The sequence below is a fragment of the Tenrec ecaudatus genome, chromosome 10 (genome assembly GCF_050624435.1).
Source record: "Tenrec ecaudatus isolate mTenEca1 chromosome 10, mTenEca1.hap1, whole genome shotgun sequence".
Classification (NCBI taxonomy): Eukaryota; Metazoa; Chordata; class Mammalia; order Afrosoricida; family Tenrecidae; genus Tenrec; species Tenrec ecaudatus.
This window is the reverse complement of record NC_134539.1, coordinates 5,470,228-5,490,147: the sequence shown is the minus strand read 5'-3', so window position 1 is coordinate 5,490,147 and position 19,920 is coordinate 5,470,228. Positions and strand designations below refer to the sequence as shown.

At 53.9% G+C, this 19,920-nt stretch overlaps 1 protein-coding gene across 1 annotated transcript in view; it reads left to right on the top strand.

Annotated features, from left to right (window-relative positions):
- The window catches only part of RFX3 (regulatory factor X3), a 274,479-nt gene extending 254,814 nt beyond the window's left edge, over nucleotides 1-19,665 (top strand). The window contains exons 15-17 of the mRNA XM_075559876.1: nucleotides 48-201; nucleotides 15,556-15,598; nucleotides 17,558-19,665. Of these exons, the coding sequence (XP_075415991.1) occupies nucleotides 48-201; nucleotides 15,556-15,598; nucleotides 17,558-17,796 (436 nt within the window). The 3' untranslated portion in view covers nucleotides 17,797-19,665. The remainder of the gene's footprint in view (nucleotides 1-47; nucleotides 202-15,555; nucleotides 15,599-17,557) is intronic.
- Nucleotides 19,666-19,920: the final 255 nt, after the last annotated feature.

Sequence of the window (19,920 nt, the reverse complement as noted above, 5' to 3'; positions counted from 1 at the left end):
CTCCTGAGTACTGACGTCGGCTGCCCATGTGTTTTCTCTCGGAACAGCTCGATGGTCATTCGGGACTTAACCTTACGCAGTGCTGCTAGCTTCGGCTCCTTCCACCTGATCCGCCTCCTCTACGACGAGTATATGTTCTACTTAGTAGAGCATCGCGTTGCCCAGGCAACCGGCGAGACCCCCATAGCCGTCATGGGCGAGGTAAGAGGCTGAAAGCGCTTTGACCCAGTGAGGTTGTAAAGGAGGGCCGGCCTGGCGCGTCCTGACTATCCGAGGGATTGGTGACCGTCGTTGCTCCTCGCCCGCGCGGCTCTTAGACTCGGGAGGGGCCCTGAAGTCTGTCCCAGGGGATTGCCCGAACGAAAGGGTCCTGAAGTTGTAGCTGCACTGCACGGAAGTGCATGGAACGGTCTGACAGTCGTAACGGTGACTGCGTGGGAGAACATTGGAGAAGCACTCGATGACACGCAGGCCGTGGCGTGCAACATAGAGAGGGGTGGCTGCTCACAGGAGCCGGGGGCTGAGACCAACCGTGGCCGAAGTCAAATGCTCCCCCCCGCCCCCAGTGCCTAAGAACAAAGTTCTGTTTCACGTTTCTGTTTCAAAAGGAAACTGATCCCAGTCATGAGCACGGTAGTATTCCCGGGTTCTCGGTGCGCCCATGCAGTTCCGAGTGCAGGGAACAAAGCATTCGCACGTGGCGCTGCCCCGAGCGAGCAACTGTGTGCCCCGTTCTCCAGGTGAGCAACGGCGCACCGTGCGGCAGACTAAGGCACCGAGGCATTACGTGATTCCGCAGCTAGTGAGCGGGGACACCTTTGTCAGAATGCTCAGTCTGGTTTTCAAATCCAGGCTTCGGACCAGGAGAAGGCGCCCATGTCTTAAACATGATCGCAAGCTACCCGGGTTTTCCAGAGCAGGAGAGAAGGCATACTCACTTTCAAGCCGAGTGGAGATAAATACTCTCCGATGCCTTTTCCCAGTCGAATAAGTACAGTAGTAAAGAGATACGGGAAAATGTGTCAGCCACTGATGACGTCCAGGACCGCCATACAATTCCCAGTAGCCGTCAGACGCAGGGCAGACTTGTTTGGCCATCAGTTAAAATGTTCCTCCTCTCCGTTTCTCCACCATCGGTTGGTGGGCACGCGCAGGCTATTCTCCGGTGATAACTGGCCCTGAGCCACGACAGACTGGCCTGTGGGAGAGTAAGCAGGAATCACGCTTGCTGTCACGTTGTGAGCAGGACCGTCTGTGACCGAAAGACCGGCCTTTCCCCTGAGACTGTCCCTCACTGCCACATTCCTCAGGTCTTTCACGGACACTGAGTGGCAAAATGCCTAGATGGAGTGTGGTGGCCATTGTTGTTGTTTGTTGCTGTTGTGTGCTGCTGACAACCCCATACATGACAGAAGGAAACCCTGCCCGGTCCTGCACCGACCTCATGCCCGTGCCCATGCTGGCACCGTTGCTGCAGCCCCTGGGCCACTCCCTCTCAACAAGGCCCTTTGTTTGTGCTGACCGTCTATCTCACCAACTAGGACGTCCTTCTCCTGGGCACGGTTCCTCCCGACACCGTGTCCCAAGGATGGGAGATGAAGGCGCGCCCTCCTGCGGCACCTCTCCCCAGACGGGCTTCTTGTTTCTTTCTGCACTCGGTCTATTCCGTGATCTTCGCCAACACCGTAATTCAAATGCATCCGTTCTTCTGCCTCCCGTGCTCATCGTCCACCGTTTGCTCGCATGGATTGAGGCCATGGAAAACACCAGGGCTTGAGTCAGGCGCACGCTGGTCCTTAAGAAGGACGTCTTTGGTCCTTAAGGCTTTACAGAGGTCTCGTGTGGCAGACTTGCCTCGTGCATGCAGATTAAAAACCACATGAAGCAGATCCTGACTCAGAGCAGCCCTGCGAGTGCTGCCCACGGGGTTTCCAAGACTTGGCATCATTATGGGAAAGGCAAGTCTCCTCTCCTGTGGAGTGGGGGACTGGTGGGTTTGAACAGCTGACCTGGAGGTGAGAAGCTCACTGGGTCACCCACTAGGCCACCAGGGCTCCTTTGCATGTGGATGAGGTACTGTCAAATCTCTCGACTAGGGACTCCCAACTTCTGGGATGCGCATGCCCGTTTGGTGGCTGTCCTCCAAGTCTCCGGGCTCTTTCACAGGATGAACTGGGTACTGCTCACAGGGATTCTCATTACCAACGCTGTGGGGGCTAATCCCAATGCTTCCGCGGCTCTGGAGAACCATGGCGGTGGCCCAGAGCCCACCCAGCAGGGGAACCGTTAGGCGCCCTGCACGCCTGGCCAGGCAGCCCTGGCTCAGCCGAGATCTAGCGGGCTGCAGTCTGTACCGCCCACGCGTCATGCTCCTCCTTGTGCTTCCTGTAAGCCAGGGGTGTCGGACTGGTGGCCCGCGGGCCGCATGCAGCCCCCAAGGTAATTTTTTGTGACCCACAATGCTCTGAAATAAAATGGAACTGGAAAAAATTGTTATGAAGAATACAGCGCTTAGGGGAGATCGAGGCAATACCATACACACAATTCCTTCATTACATTTTATTTCAGAGCATCGTGGGCCACAAAAAATTACCTTTTGGGGGATGGGGGCCACGTGTGGTCCGTGGGCCACCAGTTTGACACCCCTGCGGTAAGCAGTCCACATCATGCAGCTCGTGGACACTCCAGACAGGCGTGTGACGTCAGTGAGGTCACACTGTGACCAATGACCTCAGCCCAGCTTGTGGCTTCTGTGCTCTCTTCACTCCCCTCGCCCAATGTCTGGAGGAATCTGTTGAGCGGGCTGTATCCATCCGTCATTCAGCGTGAGGGCCTGTGCCACTGGGTTTGCACCTCCGTCTGCAGCCCTCCCCCTGGTCCCATCCTCGTGTCCAGCTGTCCAGCAGGTCTTGCTTCTTGGGGGAAAGACAAGGAAACTCGCGATTCAGAGGTCATGTCTCCCGGTCAGAGTCGACCTTGGCCCCTCTGGAAACCAGACGGGGGGTGAGGAACGGGAGGGGGGCTAGGATTCACCTGTAGACACCGGTTGCACCCCTGGCCCTGTGGGTGACTTCTGCTGCCAAGTCCAGACGTGCCTGTGACCCAGTGGAGCTGCGTGTCAGGACCAGGCCCATGGAGAGCTATGAAAATCCCGATGGCTGTGTGCGTGTGTGTGTGTATGTGTGTGTGTGTGTGTGTGTGTGTGTGTCCTCCTCCTTCATCCTTGCTCGCCCACCAGTCCGTGGCTCCTCCATCCTCTCCAATGATCATGCTGGAAGCCTGAGCATTATCAGCGATGCACCCCCCAACCTCGTCCACCGTTTTCCAGCCAACTGTGAAGTCTGATGGTTGGCGCTCTAGAAGCGTGCCAGACCCCCCATCTCTCTCTCTACTGCCTTCACCCCGATTCAAGGCCACATGCTGCTCTTTCCCAACCCCCTCCTCTCCTCCCCCTCGCGGCGTGGGAGCACCATCATCTCATGCAAGTGCTGGCCGTGTGCTGCCTCAGGCCCCACAGTGGCTTCGCCGCGCTCTGGAAGAACACGGTTCTGTCCTTGGCACACCGGGTCGTCTATAAGCCGGCCCTGCTGCTCCGCTCAACCCGGGCCTCCCAACTCCGACTGGTCCGCTCTGTTCTCTTTCGCCAAGCTTCCCCTTCAGTGTGCCCGCACAAGTGGTCTTTCTGCCCGGACCCCTGCCCGCCTCTGCCTGCCCAGCCTTGCAATTCCTTATCCCGCGCAGCGTAGATCCCAGGCCCCCCAGCGCCCGGGCTGCCTCGGACCTTCCCTGCGATGCCCTTGCACCTGCAGTCGTCCTTTCCATTTCCAGAGCCGCCATGCTAGGAAATTGCATGTCACTTCCAGCACTCTGTGTAATTGAAGATTTTATGCCTGCGGGTGAAAAATTGCGAGCTCCAAGGCAGAAAAACTGCTTTTACTTCAAGTTTGTTATTTATGATGGCACGGCCTTGGGCAAATTGTGGCCACTTACCTCCCTGCTGTGTGCCAGCAAGTGGATTGTGAGTCACCGTGGCCGAGTGGAACTGCCCCATGGGCTCTCCAAGATTGCCACCTATGGGAGTAGATGGCCCCTTCTTTCTTCCACAATGCTCGCCTGTAGAGTGGCGGGTGGCTCTGAACCTGTGGCCTTTGGGTTCACCCCAAAACCACAGGGGTTCCTTTCATGTATGTAGACCCCAGGGTTCCCGTCTCTGAAATCCACTCCTTCGTTTAGTCTTACAAAGACTTGCTGAGCCCTTGTGGTAGGCCCTGCTCTCTGAGGAAAGGGCTAGCGTGATGACAAGTGGACTTTGACCTTGCCTTCAAGGACGTACATTTTCGTGTAAGCGCTGCATTCATGACAGTCATTTAACCACGGAATGACGCATTCTGACGAGTGTTACGGAGAAGAATTAAAGGGGCCAGGGGAGCTTGACACGTCGGTCTCTGAGTCTAGCCTGACGTCTGAGGCGAGGTCGGGCGTTGGGCACAGAACCTGCCTGAGATGGGAGCACAGCCCAGCAGGGTGTGTGTAGACCGTCTGAAGCTCAGACACCAGGGAGACCCACTGTCGTCTGGAGGGGCCATGCGCAGCAGAACAGAACGTTGCCCGGTCCTGCGCCCTCCTCTCCATCCTCACTGCGCGTGAGCCCGTTGTTGCAGCCTCGTGTCTGTCCATCTCCTGGATGCTCTTCCCCCTGTTCACGGACTCGACTTTCGGAAACATGATGTGCTTTTCCAGGAACTGGTCTCTCCCGATGACGTGTCCAAGGTACGTGAGATGGCATCTCACCTTACTGCATGCCAAGAATGCTGTTTCCTTCGTCCAAAACGGACGTAGCCGTGCTTCCGGCAGGTCACAGTACCGTCAATAGTCTCCCCGCCACCCTAAGGCAAAGGCATTTGTTCTCCGACCTTCTTGCTTCGGTTTTCACCTTCACGTGCCTATGGGGTGGTGGAAAATACCAGTCAGGTGCACCGTCATCATTAAAGGAGCATACATGCCTTTTAACACTTTAAATAAATCTTTAAAAATTTGATTAAAATATCATTTTATAGGAGGCTTTCACAGCTTTTATAGCAATCCATATGTCAATTGTATCGAGCATATTTGTACCTATGTTGCCATCATCATTTTCTAAACATTTAACTTTCAGTTGAGTCCTTGGTATCAGCACCTCTTTAAAGGAAGCTTTTGTGAGGAAAGAAATAACAGGCAAAGGACATTTATAGAGGGAGAAATACAGGCATGTGCATATGTAAATATATTTATAACGATAGGGAAATAGATCTATGTACATATATTTATATGTTAAGTATTAAGGTAGCAGGCAGATATTGAGCCTCTACTCAAGTACTCCCTCAATGCAAGAACACTTTGTTCTAATAACCCGGCACTCATTCCATGATGCTCACCTTCCCAACACAACCGTGAAGACAAAGTAGGTACATAAGCAAATGTGGTGAAGAAAGCTAATGGTGACCGGCTATCAAAAGATGCAGCATCGGGGTCTTCAAGGCTTGAAGATTAACAAGCAGCCATCTAACTCAGAAGCAACAAAGCTCACATGGAAGAAGCACGTCAGCCTGTGTGATCACGAGGTGCTGAAGGAATCAGTTATCAGGCATCAAAGACCCAGAACAAAAAATCACATCAATGAGAATTAGGGGAAGTGTGGAGTGGAGACCCAAAACTCATCTGTAGACAATTGGACATCCCTTACAGAAGGTTAGAAGGAAGAGATGAGTCGGTCCGGATGCACTATAGCACCAATGAAACATACAACTTTTCTCTAGTTTTTTAATGTTTCCTCCCCCCACCCCACTATCATGACCCCAATTCTACCTTGCAAATCCGGCTAGACCAGAGCATGTACACTGGTACAGATAAGAGCTAAAAACACAGGGAATTCAGGACAGATAACCCCTCAGGACCAATAATGAGAGTAGAGATAGTAGGAGGGGAAGGGGAAGGTGGGGGAGAGAAAAGGGGAACCGATCACAATGATGTACATATAACCCCCTCCCATGGGGGACAGACAGCAGAAAAGTGGGTGAAGGGAGACGGCAGTCAGTGTAAGACATGAAAAAGCAATCATTATTAATTATGTATAAAGAGTTCATGAGGGAGGACGGGGCGGGGGGAGAGGGAGTCAGGTTCCGAAACCATGGCCCTCGCCAACTGTGCCCAGGCCTGGTTACCTGCTGCAAGGGCTGCCGGGAAGTCAGAGAGGGACATGGGAGAAGCATCTCAGGCGTGGGTGGGCTGCTGTTTTGCTTTTATGGGCGTTTATTTGGGGAGACAAGACACGCGTCTAGAAAGAAAGGCCCAGAAGCAAGGAGAGAACCAAACGAATGGGCATCGTCTTGATTCTGACTCCAAAGAGCGTTCCTTTAGGAGATTCTTAGGAACAATGAATGCCTCTTTTCTTTGATTTAAACGCAGTAAAATGAATCTGATTTGCCTTCTCCGAACAATGGCGAGAGGCGAGCCCCTGGTGTCCACGTAAAGCAAGTGTAACCAAAAATCCCGCTGCCATGAGTCAGTTGTTACTCACGCCACCCACTTGGGGTTTCCAAAGCAGTCAAATGTGATGGGAGCAGACAGCCTTGCCTTTCTCCTGCAGACTGGCTGGTGGGGCTGAACTGCCAGCCCACCCTGCAGGTCCATCCAGTGCTTACCAGCCAGCACCACCAGGGCCAAAAATACAAGTGCACGGAATACTCCGTTCGCCTTCTGTTAGCCAAAATTCTCAACCAAACTCTTTGCCATCAGGCCCATTCCTGCTCACAGGACCCCTCTGGGACAGGGCAGAGTTGCCCCTGGGGTTTCTGAGGCTGCGAGTCTTTCTCCTGGGTTCAAACTGCTGACCTTGTGATTAGCTGTCCAATCACAACTCAGAACCCACTTTGAAAGAATCATCGAGATTGTGGAAAGATGGGAACCACCCTGCCGTGAAGATCCCCAAACTGGCACCTGCACCAGCAACCCCCAAACATTTCCTTCTGCAAGTCTGCTCTGTCCTTTATTCCAATTAGTACGTGATTTAAAACATTTCCATTCCAGGGTTCCATGCTTTCTCTCTCTGTCATTGTCTTTTTTTTTTTTAAACTAGAGGGGATAACAGCATTCCTGCCACTTTGGGGATTTGTCTGTAAGCATCCCAGAAGCGCCAGTGGGTTGGTTCCCTGGCAGTGGTGGTGGCATGTCAAGAGTGGGGCTGGACTAGAAGAAACACGTTTCACGTGTTTGCACACCTGTCCTGTGACAGTGAAAGCCGGCTCTGATTGACAGAAGTACGATGGCTAGCGTGGCCCTGGAATCCCGCAGTGAGAGATGCCGGCTCGGTCCCGTATCCCTTTTCAAATAGACACAGTCCAGCTACGAACAGCATGATGGCTTCCTCAGCCTGTCTTCCAAGAAAGGCCTTGTGGCATTTAGCCCATGCAATCTATTCAAATGGAAGTCATGTCTGGAGCCAACTTTTGAAACTGAAAAAGAAAGGGAAGAGAGGAGCCAGAAAGGCTGTATTATTCTATCCCACGGCGGAGGTCCGGTAAGAAAGAGCATCTTGGTCATATTGGGGTCGGGGGAGCGTGGATTTTAAGGCATCTTTGAGGATTGATCTTCAAGTGAAGACGTATCTTGGAATCATCACCAGGAAGGAAAAAACAATCGCAGAAGGGACAAAGAAAACACCTTCAAAGCCTGGAGTAAAAAGCCACTCAGCTGCTGGGAGAAAGCCCAGTCGAAAGAGCTCCCTCTGGTAGAAGTGGGGTGGTGGTAAGGGGGCACAGGAGCTCCGGGCAGAACCACACCAAAGAAAACAAAGTTCAGTGCGTGTTATCCCCGCGCCGCGAGGGACTCCTCTGAAATGGGGTGCGGATGGCAACGGGCTGGTTAGAGAGCTTTTTCAGAGGAGGAAAACTGGCGTCATCTTGGACAAGTAGCTGCTCTGAAACGGAAGGAAGACTTGGTCGAGAGCGGTGTTCCCAGCCTCGTGGTCACCAAGCTGAGCCTGGCCAGCCTTGTTGATGGTTCTCTAAGGAAGGGCTGCCCGCCCCGTGGCCATGACCCTGGTGAGGGATAGGCTCTCGCTGCCACCGAGCCTCCTCTGACTCACAGCAAGCCCAGAGGACAAGGGAGAGCCACCCCTGTGGGTGGGTTTCCGAGACCGTAACTCTTCGGAAGTTGAAAGACCCCTTCTTTGGCCCACAGAGCTACTGGTGGTTTTGAACTGCTGACCTTTCAGTTAGCAGCCTAACGGGTAGCCCACCATGCCACCAGAGCCCCTGAAGGATGAGCTAGTAGTCAGGAAAGGGAGTTTGAAAGTCGCCAAAAATCAGAGCCAGCGAGTTGTAGAACTGCCTGGAACAGAGGGCTCCACGTGCTAACTAGCCCAGCATTAGACTCAACTCCTCACCACGCGTGATTTGTAGGCGCTTCCCCAAGAGGGACACTTCTTTTTCTGTGTACTGTGCCGCTCCCTCCCCTCACGCGCAAGATAGCCATGCCCAAACCCGGAGCACAGCCACCTTCCCCACCCCAGGCCACCTCCTGGCAGTAGATGTCAGGCCAGCAAACAGCAATTCAAAAGACGGACGGACCTGCCCAGAACCACCACCAGTGACCACAGAGCCCGGCCCCCGCTTCTCCCCGCACCCACCCACCCACAAGTCCCAGTTCCTGCTCTGGAACAGGTAGTTCGGTTTTAGCTCCATGTGCCGACCCCTGACGATCTCAAGGGCAAGTGCTCTCTGGGGGACACTGCTTGGGGCCCGGCCATGCTCTGGCCCTAGAGCGCCGCCGTCCCCAGCGTTTCCTCCCTCGGCCCGGTTTCTCATTCTGGTCCTTTCTCTCCACTGCGCAGCCCTGGGCCCCTCTCATCAGCGTCTCACACTTGGTTTCCTTCCATGCAGCCTCTTGGCTCTGCCTGCTTTCAGCGCGTGCGCCCCTGCACACACCTCCTCCTCCCACCTCCCGCCTCCCCACCACTCGTGGGAACAGAAGGGATTTTACGTCTAACTGTGGTCCAAACACAGCTCCACAATAGGTGCTCAGAAAATAGTCCCACGTGGGCGGAAGTGCCAAGAATGATGGAAGGATGAAATTCCCCTTTTTATTTCCTTTGGGTCGGCCTCGCTGGCTCCCCTTGACTCAGGGAAATCGCATCTTCTCCCCAGAACACGCCAGAGTGCCGCCTCAGAGGCCCGCTCTGCCACAGCGGGTCTCCACAAGTGTTTACCGCCAGAAAACCGTTTCTCCTAAAGCGTGTGGAAGGGACAAGAGGAGGAGCTAGAAGTCTAAGATTTCTTGGAGCACCTCAAGGGACACTGTGGACTTTGCAGGGGGTGCCCAGCCCAGCCCTCTGGCAGCACTGCTGCCCCCTTGGGCAACCCCAACCGGGGAGCCCTGCTGAAGCATGACAGCCCCACCTGCTGGCCGCTTGGCCACGCTCCCTTAGCCTGTGGCTCTGGCTTTGAGATGGCCTTCAAGGAGCAAGGTCAGCAGTTTAAATCCACCAGCCGCTCCACAGGAGAAAGGCGAGGCTTTCTACTCCTGTAAAGCATTACAGCCTTGGGAACCCACAGGGGCAGTTCTACCCTGTCGTACATGGTCAGCATTGATGTGGTGGCAGTGAGGTTGGGTTTGGGCGGCGTAGTGGTTACATGCTGGGCTGCTTACTGCCAGGTTGGCCATTTGAAGCCACCAGCTGCTCCACAGGAGCCAGACAAGACGCACCGTCTTGGAAATCGGCAGGTGCATTCTACCCTGCCCTGTAGGCTCACTATGAGTCAGAATCGACGTGATGGCATTGAGTTTGCTTTCGGGGTTTGTTTGTTTGTTTGTTTTAAATGGTGTTTGAAGGTTTTTATGGTGTCTGTGCCTGCGGCCACAAGTGAACCCAGGGCTTGCTTGGCTCTGCTTTTTATAAAACAGCCTCGTTGGAGGTGGGCTAGTTCCTCCAGCTGCAGAAGATGGCTTGCTCGCCCATGTTTTACAGGGCTGTAAAAAGAGAGACGGGCCTTGTGGAGCCCTAGCCCTAGCCCTGCAGACCAGAGGCACCCTGGTTGGGGAGGTTCTCTTTACACAGAGAACACGTTTCCAGGCAGGTCCCCTTCCTTCCACCCCTGTGGCTCCCGGTGTGTCCATCTCTGCGCTGAGGGGTGACAATGCAGAAGCGGTGTCTTCAAGTTGAAGACCCACCAGGGCTCTTTCTCTCCTGCACGCTGGACTTCAGATCAAAAGCATCTGCCGCCAGGCCCGGCCCGGCCCTCCTGTCTGCAGGGCCCGGGGCACCATCTGCCCAAACTCAGACTGGAAAGGAACACCTGCTCTCCCCACCAACGTGGGGAAGTCCATCTCGATAACGCAGAAGGCCAGGTTGGAATGTGAATGTCTCAGGATCCTCCCATCTCCATCCTAGAAAATGACGGTCAAGGGGCAGAGCCAGCTCCTGCCCCCCACCCCCGCCCCATAGCCAGCCCCCTGCCCCAACAACAATATCCTAGCTCCCATCGCCGCAGAGGCCTCGTTGGCCTGACTACTATCCCTGTGAGTCACCAGCCTTCAGGCTGTGCCCACACAGCTGCTTGCCTCTCCCCTGTCCCTTCTCTGCCTTATGATGTGCCTTATTCCCTGGTGGGGCACCCCAGACGAGGACCTCGACTCCTGTACAAAGTTATAGTCTTGTACAGGGGCAGTCTGCTCTGTCGTCCAGGGCTGCTATGAGATGACGCCAGTCTACCTGAGAGGAAGCAGTTGGCCCTCTTGGTGTGGGTTTGAACTTCTAAGTGTCTCAAGGCCTCTTGCTTTGTAGCCGCACTGCAGGGTTGTTGCCTGTGTGTTTGTTTTGCTTTGTTCATTGTGTTGTTGTTGAGAAAGTCCACAGCAAAAGAAATACCAGCTCCTCATGGTCCATCGAGTGGCCCTGAAGATGGTCTTGGACATGTGTAACCATTCTCACCCTTCTGCTCAGAGCTGCCCCTCCTCCCTGGACATGTCCTGTCCCACCTGTCATTGCTGTTGTCAGTTTGATCCCATGCAGCTGGGTCTGGAAGGAAGACAAGGCACGAGGTTCTTTACTAGTTAAGTTATTTGGTGCTGGTTGTTTTTTGTGTTTTTTTTAAATCACTTTATTGGGAACTCTTACAGCTCATCACAATCCATACATCCATCTGTTGGGTCAAGCACTTTTGTACATATGTTTCCATCATCATTTTCAAAATATTTTCTTCCTACTTGAGCCCTTGTATCGGCTTTTTAAGATGACGCAGGGAGATATTTTTGGCTTAAGGTTTATAGACTTAGGACAGTAGTTTTGGGGGTTCACTGACTCTCCTTGTCTCAAGAAAGTCTAGAGTCCATGTGAATTTGAACTCAGCAGTTTTCCCTGCTTGACTGGGATTCTTCTACAGAATCTTTGATGCATTCATTTGGTGACGGCAACCAGGCATCATCTCGTTCTTCTGGTCTCATGGCAAAAGAGGCGCCTGTTCATGGAGGCAAATCATCACAGGTTCCCTGTCATGCTCCTTTCTATGTCTTTTAAAGTGTATACCTCCGTCCATGAGTGGAATACATACGTGTGTGGGCATACATGAGTGTGTGCATGTATACACACAAAATCACCCTCTTGGGTTCTTAAATGGTGGGCCTGGATATCTGATTTCAAACTGAATGCCACCCCACTTCCTGTATGACATTTGACTTACTGGTATCCAAAGGTGCAAACTGAAATCAGTGCTGGTGCCCTGCCAAATTCAGATGAGCTAGTTCCGAGGTGAAATGAAGAAACAAATCCATCCCTTCGGTCAGTATTCAGTTAAACACTTGACTCCATCTCAGATGGTAAGCCTCCCCTCCCCCCCCCCCGCCCCACCCTCAGGCCCTTAGGATGATAGGTGCTAGATGTGAACGCAAAACCAGCCTGGTGGGTCGTGCCCGGTGCTTTGAGAACTGTGGGCATGCTCCTTGCCCAGAAATCTGGGCAGAGAGTGCCTAGGTAGAGTTCTAAGGAGAGCCTGGGGCGGGACATGGTGTTAAGAAGAGGGTGGGGTATTGAGAACGTAGTGTTTGAAAGACATCTTGCTACCTCAGATGAGCCACGAGCGGGTTGTAAGCTGTAAGATGAGCAGTAGCCCCCTCCAGTGTTGTATGCAGCAGGAGAACCCACAGTGTGATTTTTAAATGTTAACTCAATGCCTCAAGTATCACATCATCATACCTTCTTTCTTACAAACATCCAGTATGTTTCCAAATCTTTTTCCCCTTTTCCATCTAAATCCTGTTGCTGATTGGTGCTGGCCTGGTCATCTCTCCCCAACTGTGGCACCTCCCTCCCTGTCCTTGCTGTCAGTCTCCCTGTCACCAGTGGTCTCCTTTTGGGTTTGAACCTGCTGCTCCTGTCTGTCTCCATAGTCACCTGAAACCCAGAACCTTCCAGAAGCTGTCATAGATCAGACAAGACAGATGATAGGTAGGTAGGCAGGTCAGTGGGTGGATGGATGGGTAGTTGGATGGATGGAAGGTGGCGGGTACATGACAGGTAGGTAGGTAGAGGGATGGTGGTAGGTAAGTACATAATAAGTGGTAGATAGATGATAGGTGAGTAGATAGATGGTAGGTAGATGAATGCATGGTTCAATAATAGGTAGATGGGTAAACAGGTGGATGGATGAATGGGTGATAGGTAGGTACACGATAGGTGGTAGGTGGGTGGATATATGGTTGGTTGGTAGGTAGGTAGGTGGTTGTATGGTAGGTGGTAGGTACGTGATATATGGTAGATGGTAGATATGTAAATGAATGGATTGGTGGTAGGTGGGTGGACAGATGGATGGTACGTGGTAGGTGGTAGATAGATGGTAGGTAGGTGAATGGATGGATTGATGGTGGGTGGGTGGGTGGGTGGATGGATGGATGATAGGTGGTAGATAGATGATAGGTGGGTGGATAGATGGTAGGTAGGTGAATGGATGGATTGATAATAGGTAGGTGGGTAGATGATACATGGGTGGATGGATGGATGGATGGATGGATGGATGGATGGATGGATGGATGAGTGGTAGGTAGCTGGGTAGGAAAAAAGAAATAGAACAATTGGCCGCTGTCGTGTCAAGTCCAGCTCTTGATGACTTAGGGTGGCGCCCAGTGACCACTGAGCTTCACCTCCTCCTGTGTGGTCCTCAGAGCCCGTCCGCCTTTGTGCCTGTTAAGCCATTCTCAGTGAGCGCTTGCTCCCCTCAGTGAGGGGCTCCTCTCCTCCCTGAGCCCCTTCTCAGCTGCCCTCGACTTCACCAAACCTGACGTCCTGATCTAGCAATTGACCCCTGGAGACATGTCCAGGGCAGTCACATCAGAGTGCTTTTGTGTGCCGTAGGCTTTTTCATTGGCTGATTCTGGGGAATAGGTCACCAATCTTTCTGCTAGTCTGACTTAGTCTGGACGCTACACTGAAGCCTGACCCCCCTGAGGGACCCTGCTGCTATTTGAAGCGCAGGTGACTACTACCTTCCAGCATCATAATTTCTAAATCATTGTACTGGGGCTCTTGCAGTAATTACCACAACCCATCCATGCAGCCATTCTGCCGACCACATGTGTTACCATCATTCTTCTCAAAGCATTTTCTTTCTACTTGAGCCTTGCTATCATTTCTACGCAAACCACCGCAGTGCCACACACTGACAGACGGCTGGGGAGACAGGGCTAGCTTTCCTAGACTGGGCTAGCTTTCCTAGACTGCCTTATTTTTCTGACGCACTTCCGTGGACAACATAAGCCATTTCCCTTCCCTGCTGTTCCAGGTTCAGAGGTGTTTGCGGCATCGACCAGCTCTAGAAGTCCCAGAGCATTCCAGCAAAGACCCAAGCAAACCCCTGCCATGGAGCAGGCCTCCTCAAACTATGGCCCGCGGGCCACATGCGGCCCGCCAAGGACATTTATCCAGCCCGCCATGTGTTTTTGCCCCATTTGTTTTTTTACTTCAAGATAAGATATGTGCAGTGTGCATAGGAATTTGTTCATAGTTTTTTTTTTTAACTATAGTCCGCCCTCCAACGGGTCTGAGGGACAGTGAACTGCCCCCCTGCTTAAAAACTTGGAGGACCCCTGCCATAGAGTGATTGCGGGTGGTGCGGCCAGGAGGTTAGGTCAGCCCTTTGAAAACATCAGCAGCTCCTCGCGGGAAAGATGAGGCTTTCCACTCCCCTAAAGAAGCCCATCCTGGGAAACCCCCAGGGGCACTCCGTCCCCTCTGCGTCACAGCTCTGGGCCTTGGAGGGAATGTGCCTGCTCCTTCGGAGGACAGTGCTTGTACTGGCCACGACAACTAACCGCGCACTCGTGTGTGTGTGTGTGTGTGTGTGTGTGTGTGTGTGTGTGTGTGTGTACGGACAGTGGAGGACTGTGTGTGATCACAGACACATCTTGTGAATGAAAGGGGCCACTCTTCCTAAGCAGCCTTCAGAATGGATGTAAGTCAAGGGTGGCTGCCCCAACTTTTCGAAGGCTATTGGTCAGTCGGTCAGACTTTCCGAGCCTGAGAGTCATCCTGAATCCTCAGTTTGAAAAAGAACCCGCTTAGCCTTTAGGACAGTGGTTTTCAACCTTCCTGATGCGGGATCCTTTAATATAGTTTATGATGTAGTGACCCCCCCATAAAATGATTTTCGTTGCTACTTCATGACTGTAATTTTTGCTACTGTTATGAATCAGGTAACCCCTGTGAAAGGGTCTTTTGACCTCCAAAGGGGTCGCAACCCACAGGTTGAGAACCGCTGCTGCAGAAAGTGGCTCTGGCAGGCGTCCTCTCTGCCCTTGTTCTACTGAGCTTCGTCGCTCCTGGGGTTTGTTTTGGTTTGTGTTAGCGAACCCGTTCTGTCTGCCCGAAGACGCCCACCAGGTGTTTTCTGATTCGGATTAGAAGACACTGCCGAGCCCCAAGAAGGAGAGACGCCCCGCCCCCTCCCCCCGCCCCCCATCCCAAGGCTCCTCACTGCTCTCCTTGTTTGCACTCCACATGCTGCTCCTGGCTTTTTCCGATGCAGACAGAACATCCCCAAACCAAAGATGGCTGTGACAAGCAGCACCTGCAGCCAGGGTCACCCATCAGCCTTCCTGTCCACCAGGGAGGCCTTTGGATGTGGCGGGCCACCCCACGGCCGGCCCTCATTTCTCACGCAGGGGGGCTCCAATCAGGCTCACGGGCCAGACCTGGGACCTACAGGGCTGTCCCAGGGCCATCCCACCAGCCATTTGGGGTGGGCCACCCGAGCCTCGCTCACCCCGTGGAAATTATGAAGGGCAAAGGGAGCTCGGGAGGCAGAGAAGGCGTTGGCCTCTCCCCCAGGGGGCTAAGACCACGCAATTGGGGTATCATTTGAGCAGTTTAGATGCCAGAGGTGTGATGGGAGAAGAATGCAGCCCCAGCATCCCAAGGTCAAACGAACACGGGTCCGTCCACTGCTTCACAGAGCCCTCGAGTGGCCACCGGCCATCCCTGTCTTCTGCCCGTCAGTAACTGTCATCTCCATGCCTGTCTTTGCTTTGTAGTTTGGCGATTTAAATGCCGTGTCACCCGGAAATCTGGATAAAGGTAAGAACCCAAACCACGTCCACTGGGGAGCCTTTTTGGTTGTCACTGGGCAACTCTGGTAGAAGGTCACACCTCGCTGACCAACTGCCCTCTGCTCCGGGGGCAGCGGGCGCACCGTCCACGTGAGGGTGAAGGCTGTCCCCCTTAGGACTTCTCGGTGCAGAAACCCGAGTGCCAGTTAAGGTGCAACCTCTCGACAGCGGGGCGCCGGAAGCTAATCCGAACCCTAAAGAGAAACCAGTGCTGGCGGTGGCTGCTATCTCAGTGGGAAGGCATGGACCCAGACCTGACCTTGTCCTTGGTCAGGTCCACTGGGTGAGGCACGCTGCCCTCAGCCACACTGCCTGCCCATACATTTTCTCTGCCTGACCCTGGGAACCTCCTGTCCCAGACTTGCTGGGCCCCCACCACTGTTAGCCTGCAAGCAGGGGTCACCTTTAAACCAGACAGCCCCATCCCACCCCCAAAGTCCCGCCACTGGATTGTCCTGAAGAACTTGAACAAGGGCAGTGGGTGTCTGCTGTCCATCGACACAGCTGCCAACAAAGTTCATGCAGGTGCTGTGGCTACTATTACGCTTAGCACGACATGCCACGCCTCCTGAGGAATCCCCTGGAGCCCGGAGAAGCACAGGGTCCCAGGAGAAAGGAGGTTGGGGTTGAAACCGATTGGGCGTTACACTAAGAAACCCCCCTGATCAAAATACCAATGCCGTTGGAAACAAAAAGAACACGTCAAGTTCCAATACGCAAACGTGATAGTGTCTATAGATGTGTTTTTGAAAAGTGATGAGGAGGCTGGCGTTTGAGGTGGTAAGGAATGGTTCGGACCGTCCAGTTCAGCAGCAGACAGGGACAAAGCGCGCCCAGCCTGGGCAGACCAACACTGGCCACCCTTCCTGAATGGAGCCAGTAGGTAAACTGAGGCAAGAGGCAGGCAGAGAGGCATCTTCTCCAGCACCCCATGTCCTAGCACCTTCAGTGTTAAGCTAGGCACCCAGACGTTAGAAAGCACCATGTGCTGGGGAGCGCCCATGGGAGTGGGCTTGGCTCCCCGCTGATCCACCCTAGCCCGTGGGTTCTCTCCATCCTCAGTAACGCATGCGCACACACACACACACACACACACACACACGACAGGAAACCTTAGAGCGATTGTCTCTAGTGGCCACACCCTGTAAACCCACTGCCAGCCCCAACTCACAGGGACCCCGTGGGGGGTTGCCAAAGCTGCCGCTATGGGTCTGTATCGACTCGGTGGCAGTGAGCGAGAGAGAGAAATCTTTATGGGGGTCAACTGCCACTTACTTCTCCCGAGGAGCGGCCCGGTAGCCGGGTTGGTTGAACCTGCCATCGTTTCTGTTAGCGGTCAATGCTTAACAGTAGAACTGCCCTTGGGGGTTTCCGCAGCTGTACATCTTTAGGAGAGAAGGCCCCGTCTTTCTCCCAGGGGGCGGCTGGTGGGCTGACACTGCAGACCTTGGTGGTTAGCAGCCCGGCACATAACCAGGACACACGCCACCAGGGCGCCTCCAGGAGTAGCTGGTGCCCCTCCCCCTGACTTCAGAAGCCCACCCAGCAGCCGGGCAGCTGGTATGCACAACCCAAAGGTCTTCCTCAGAGAGATGCCCACCGCCAGTCAGCTCTCTGCAGGCCTGGAAGGGAGGAGCCTGGTGGCACAAGGGTGTAGCGCTGGGCAGCTGGGGCAAAATGCAGCTGCGTCCCAGGAGAAAGGCCTGGCAGACTCCTTTCCTAGAGATGGTGGGACAGAGCGCACTGAGGGGCCCCATTCAGCAGCGTCACATGGAATCCCCTGTGAGTCAGAATGGATCGGAGGGCACCCAGCACCAAGGCCTATTGGCTGACAAGCTGCCCTGTCAGGCGAGTGTCGGAGACCTTGACCTTCGAGAGCACCTGCCCCTTAGAGAGTCCTGCTTAAGGGTCCTGTTTGTCCATGCAGATGAAGGCAGCGAGGTGGAGAGCGAGGTGGATGAGGAGCTGGATGACCCCTCAGAGCCCCAAGCCAAAAGAGAGAAGACAGAGCTGGCCCCGGCCTTCTCAGTGGGCTGCCTGCAGCCTGTGCTGGAGAGCAGCGTGCAGCCCAGCCTGCTGAGCCCCCTGCACAGCGAGCACGTGGTCACCAGCACCCAGACCATCCGGCAGTGCAGCGCCACGGGCAACACCTACACCGCCGTCTAGCCACACGAGCCCAGAGGTGGACGCGTGGCAGACCCTGTCTGTGTGGGACTTGACCGTCTGGGGAGTTGGGAAATGGAATGGGTGTGTGGATTTTGCCAGGTCTCTCTCTCTCTCTTTTAAATGTAAACACATTATTTGTCTCAATAATAAGGGTTGGGTTTTTTGGGTTTTGTTTTGTGTTCTGGCTGGCTTTGTGTGTGTGGTTTTGTTTTTTTGTTTTTCTCTTAGTTCTAGGTGTCCTGAAGGATTTTTGCTCACCTTCGTGTCCACATTTTGTTTTGGGTTGGTTTTCTGGGTTTTTTTTTTTTTTGGTTGCTTTTGTTTTTGTTTGCTTTAGCTTGGTTTCGTTTTGCTTCGCATTAAAACCGTGATTTCCCCTTTCTGTAGCTGAAACAGTTTTCCTTGGTGACTGTTAGTGGTGGTGTTCGATTCCCCGTGTAAGTTCCCAATGAGATGCACTTCTGTGAGACGTCAGGAGAACCGCATGATTTTGCGTTACACTGGAGGCATGCCCGTCCGCCGCGGCAGGCACAGCGGCTCTCTGTCCTGGGACACAACCGCAAGACACTACTTTTGCTGACACTTTGAATGGCGAGGGAAGAAGACGCAGAGTGGTCTTAGGACAGCGCCTGAGGGCGGCCGGGAAGGCGGCCGGCCTGCTCTTCTCTGCGCAGAGGCGGCAGTGCCCCTCGGGGTCCTCCCCCGTGCCCACCCCCCGTAATATCAGGCTCACCACGCCAGCTTCCGTTAGACCTCGCACCTGGACTTTCAGCGTGCAGACCCACCCCTCTGTGTGATGACTACTGACTCTGTATTTGGGACCAGATGCTTCTGCTGCGAAGTGGGAGGGGGGAGCTCCTGGAGGCAGAAACTGAAGCTGAGAAAGAAATGACTTTCTGTTTTCGTTTCCTGGTGTTGAGTGGACGGGCCACTTTGGGCCGAGCTGGACGTACAGGAGACCACTCCCACTCAGAGGACTTTCTCTTATTCCAGGTCTTTTTGTTGGTGGTGGTCTTTCTTTGTGTTTGTTTTGAGGGTTTTTTTGGTTTGTTTTGGGCCCCTCCCCCCCTTCCTAATAGTAGTTCAATATGCTGCTATTATAAAGCGAAAATGTATCGGGTGCAAGAACTGTAGCAACCTGCACATGGTGATTTCATACCACGCGATTTCCTGATTCCTGGAGTGTGTGGACTTCCCCGCGGAGCAGAAGCCGAAGGTGTTGCCCGCCCGCCGCCCTGTTCGGGACGCCCAGGAAGGTGAAGGTGGCCGGGGGTGGGCGAGCGCGGGCTGGGTGGGCGCTGCCGGTGAAGAATGCGCATCAGGGATCATCGTACCTCGGCTGTTACATGGTGCCTTAAACAGAACTGAAGCTAAGGTTTAGTAAGGTTTCTTTATCCCTTGGAAGGATTCCCTTGGATCCCTTTTCTGATCTCCTGGGGAGGCAGGTCAACGTGTTCTTCCTCGGAACGCTGGGGGGTGGGGGAGGGGAGCACACCAAACCGGACAAGAACTTCCCATTTTGTTTTTCTGGAGGGACCGCGGACCGACTTTTTATTCTCTGAGCTGAACGTGACTTGTTACAAATCAGGTTGCTGAGTGGGCCGTGGGCAGCAGGCTGGTTGGACTGCCCGCTCGTTCCGTCACGTGCCATGTGGTCTCTGTCCGGGACCAGGCTTCCCTGACTTGCCGTTCCCAGAGGTTCACAACACGGGCTGGGACTTGCTGAAGTGCGTCTTCTCCCGTCTGAGCGTTTCGTCTGTGCGTCCAGGTGTCTGTGTGTCCGCGCACGCGCATCCGTGCCCTACGCAGGGTGGGAGCCGGCTACGAGGTCAGAAGGCGAGACCCGGGTCCCCTCCGCGGGACAGCACCAGGGGCCCTTCAGAGCTGGGTGGGGGTGGGGGGTGGGAGGCAGAGAGCTTGAAGAGCACGGGGTTTCCCACCAACTCCCAAAGCCCGCCTCACGTGCTGCCATCCCGCTTACTGTGCACAAGAAACCAAGATTCTTTAAAGCACTCAATTATTTATGGGGGGGGACATCTATTCATTTAAATCGTTGCTTAAAATAATAATCAGCAAAAACAGATAAAGCCAAAAATAATCTTACAAGAGGGAAAGCACAACGTG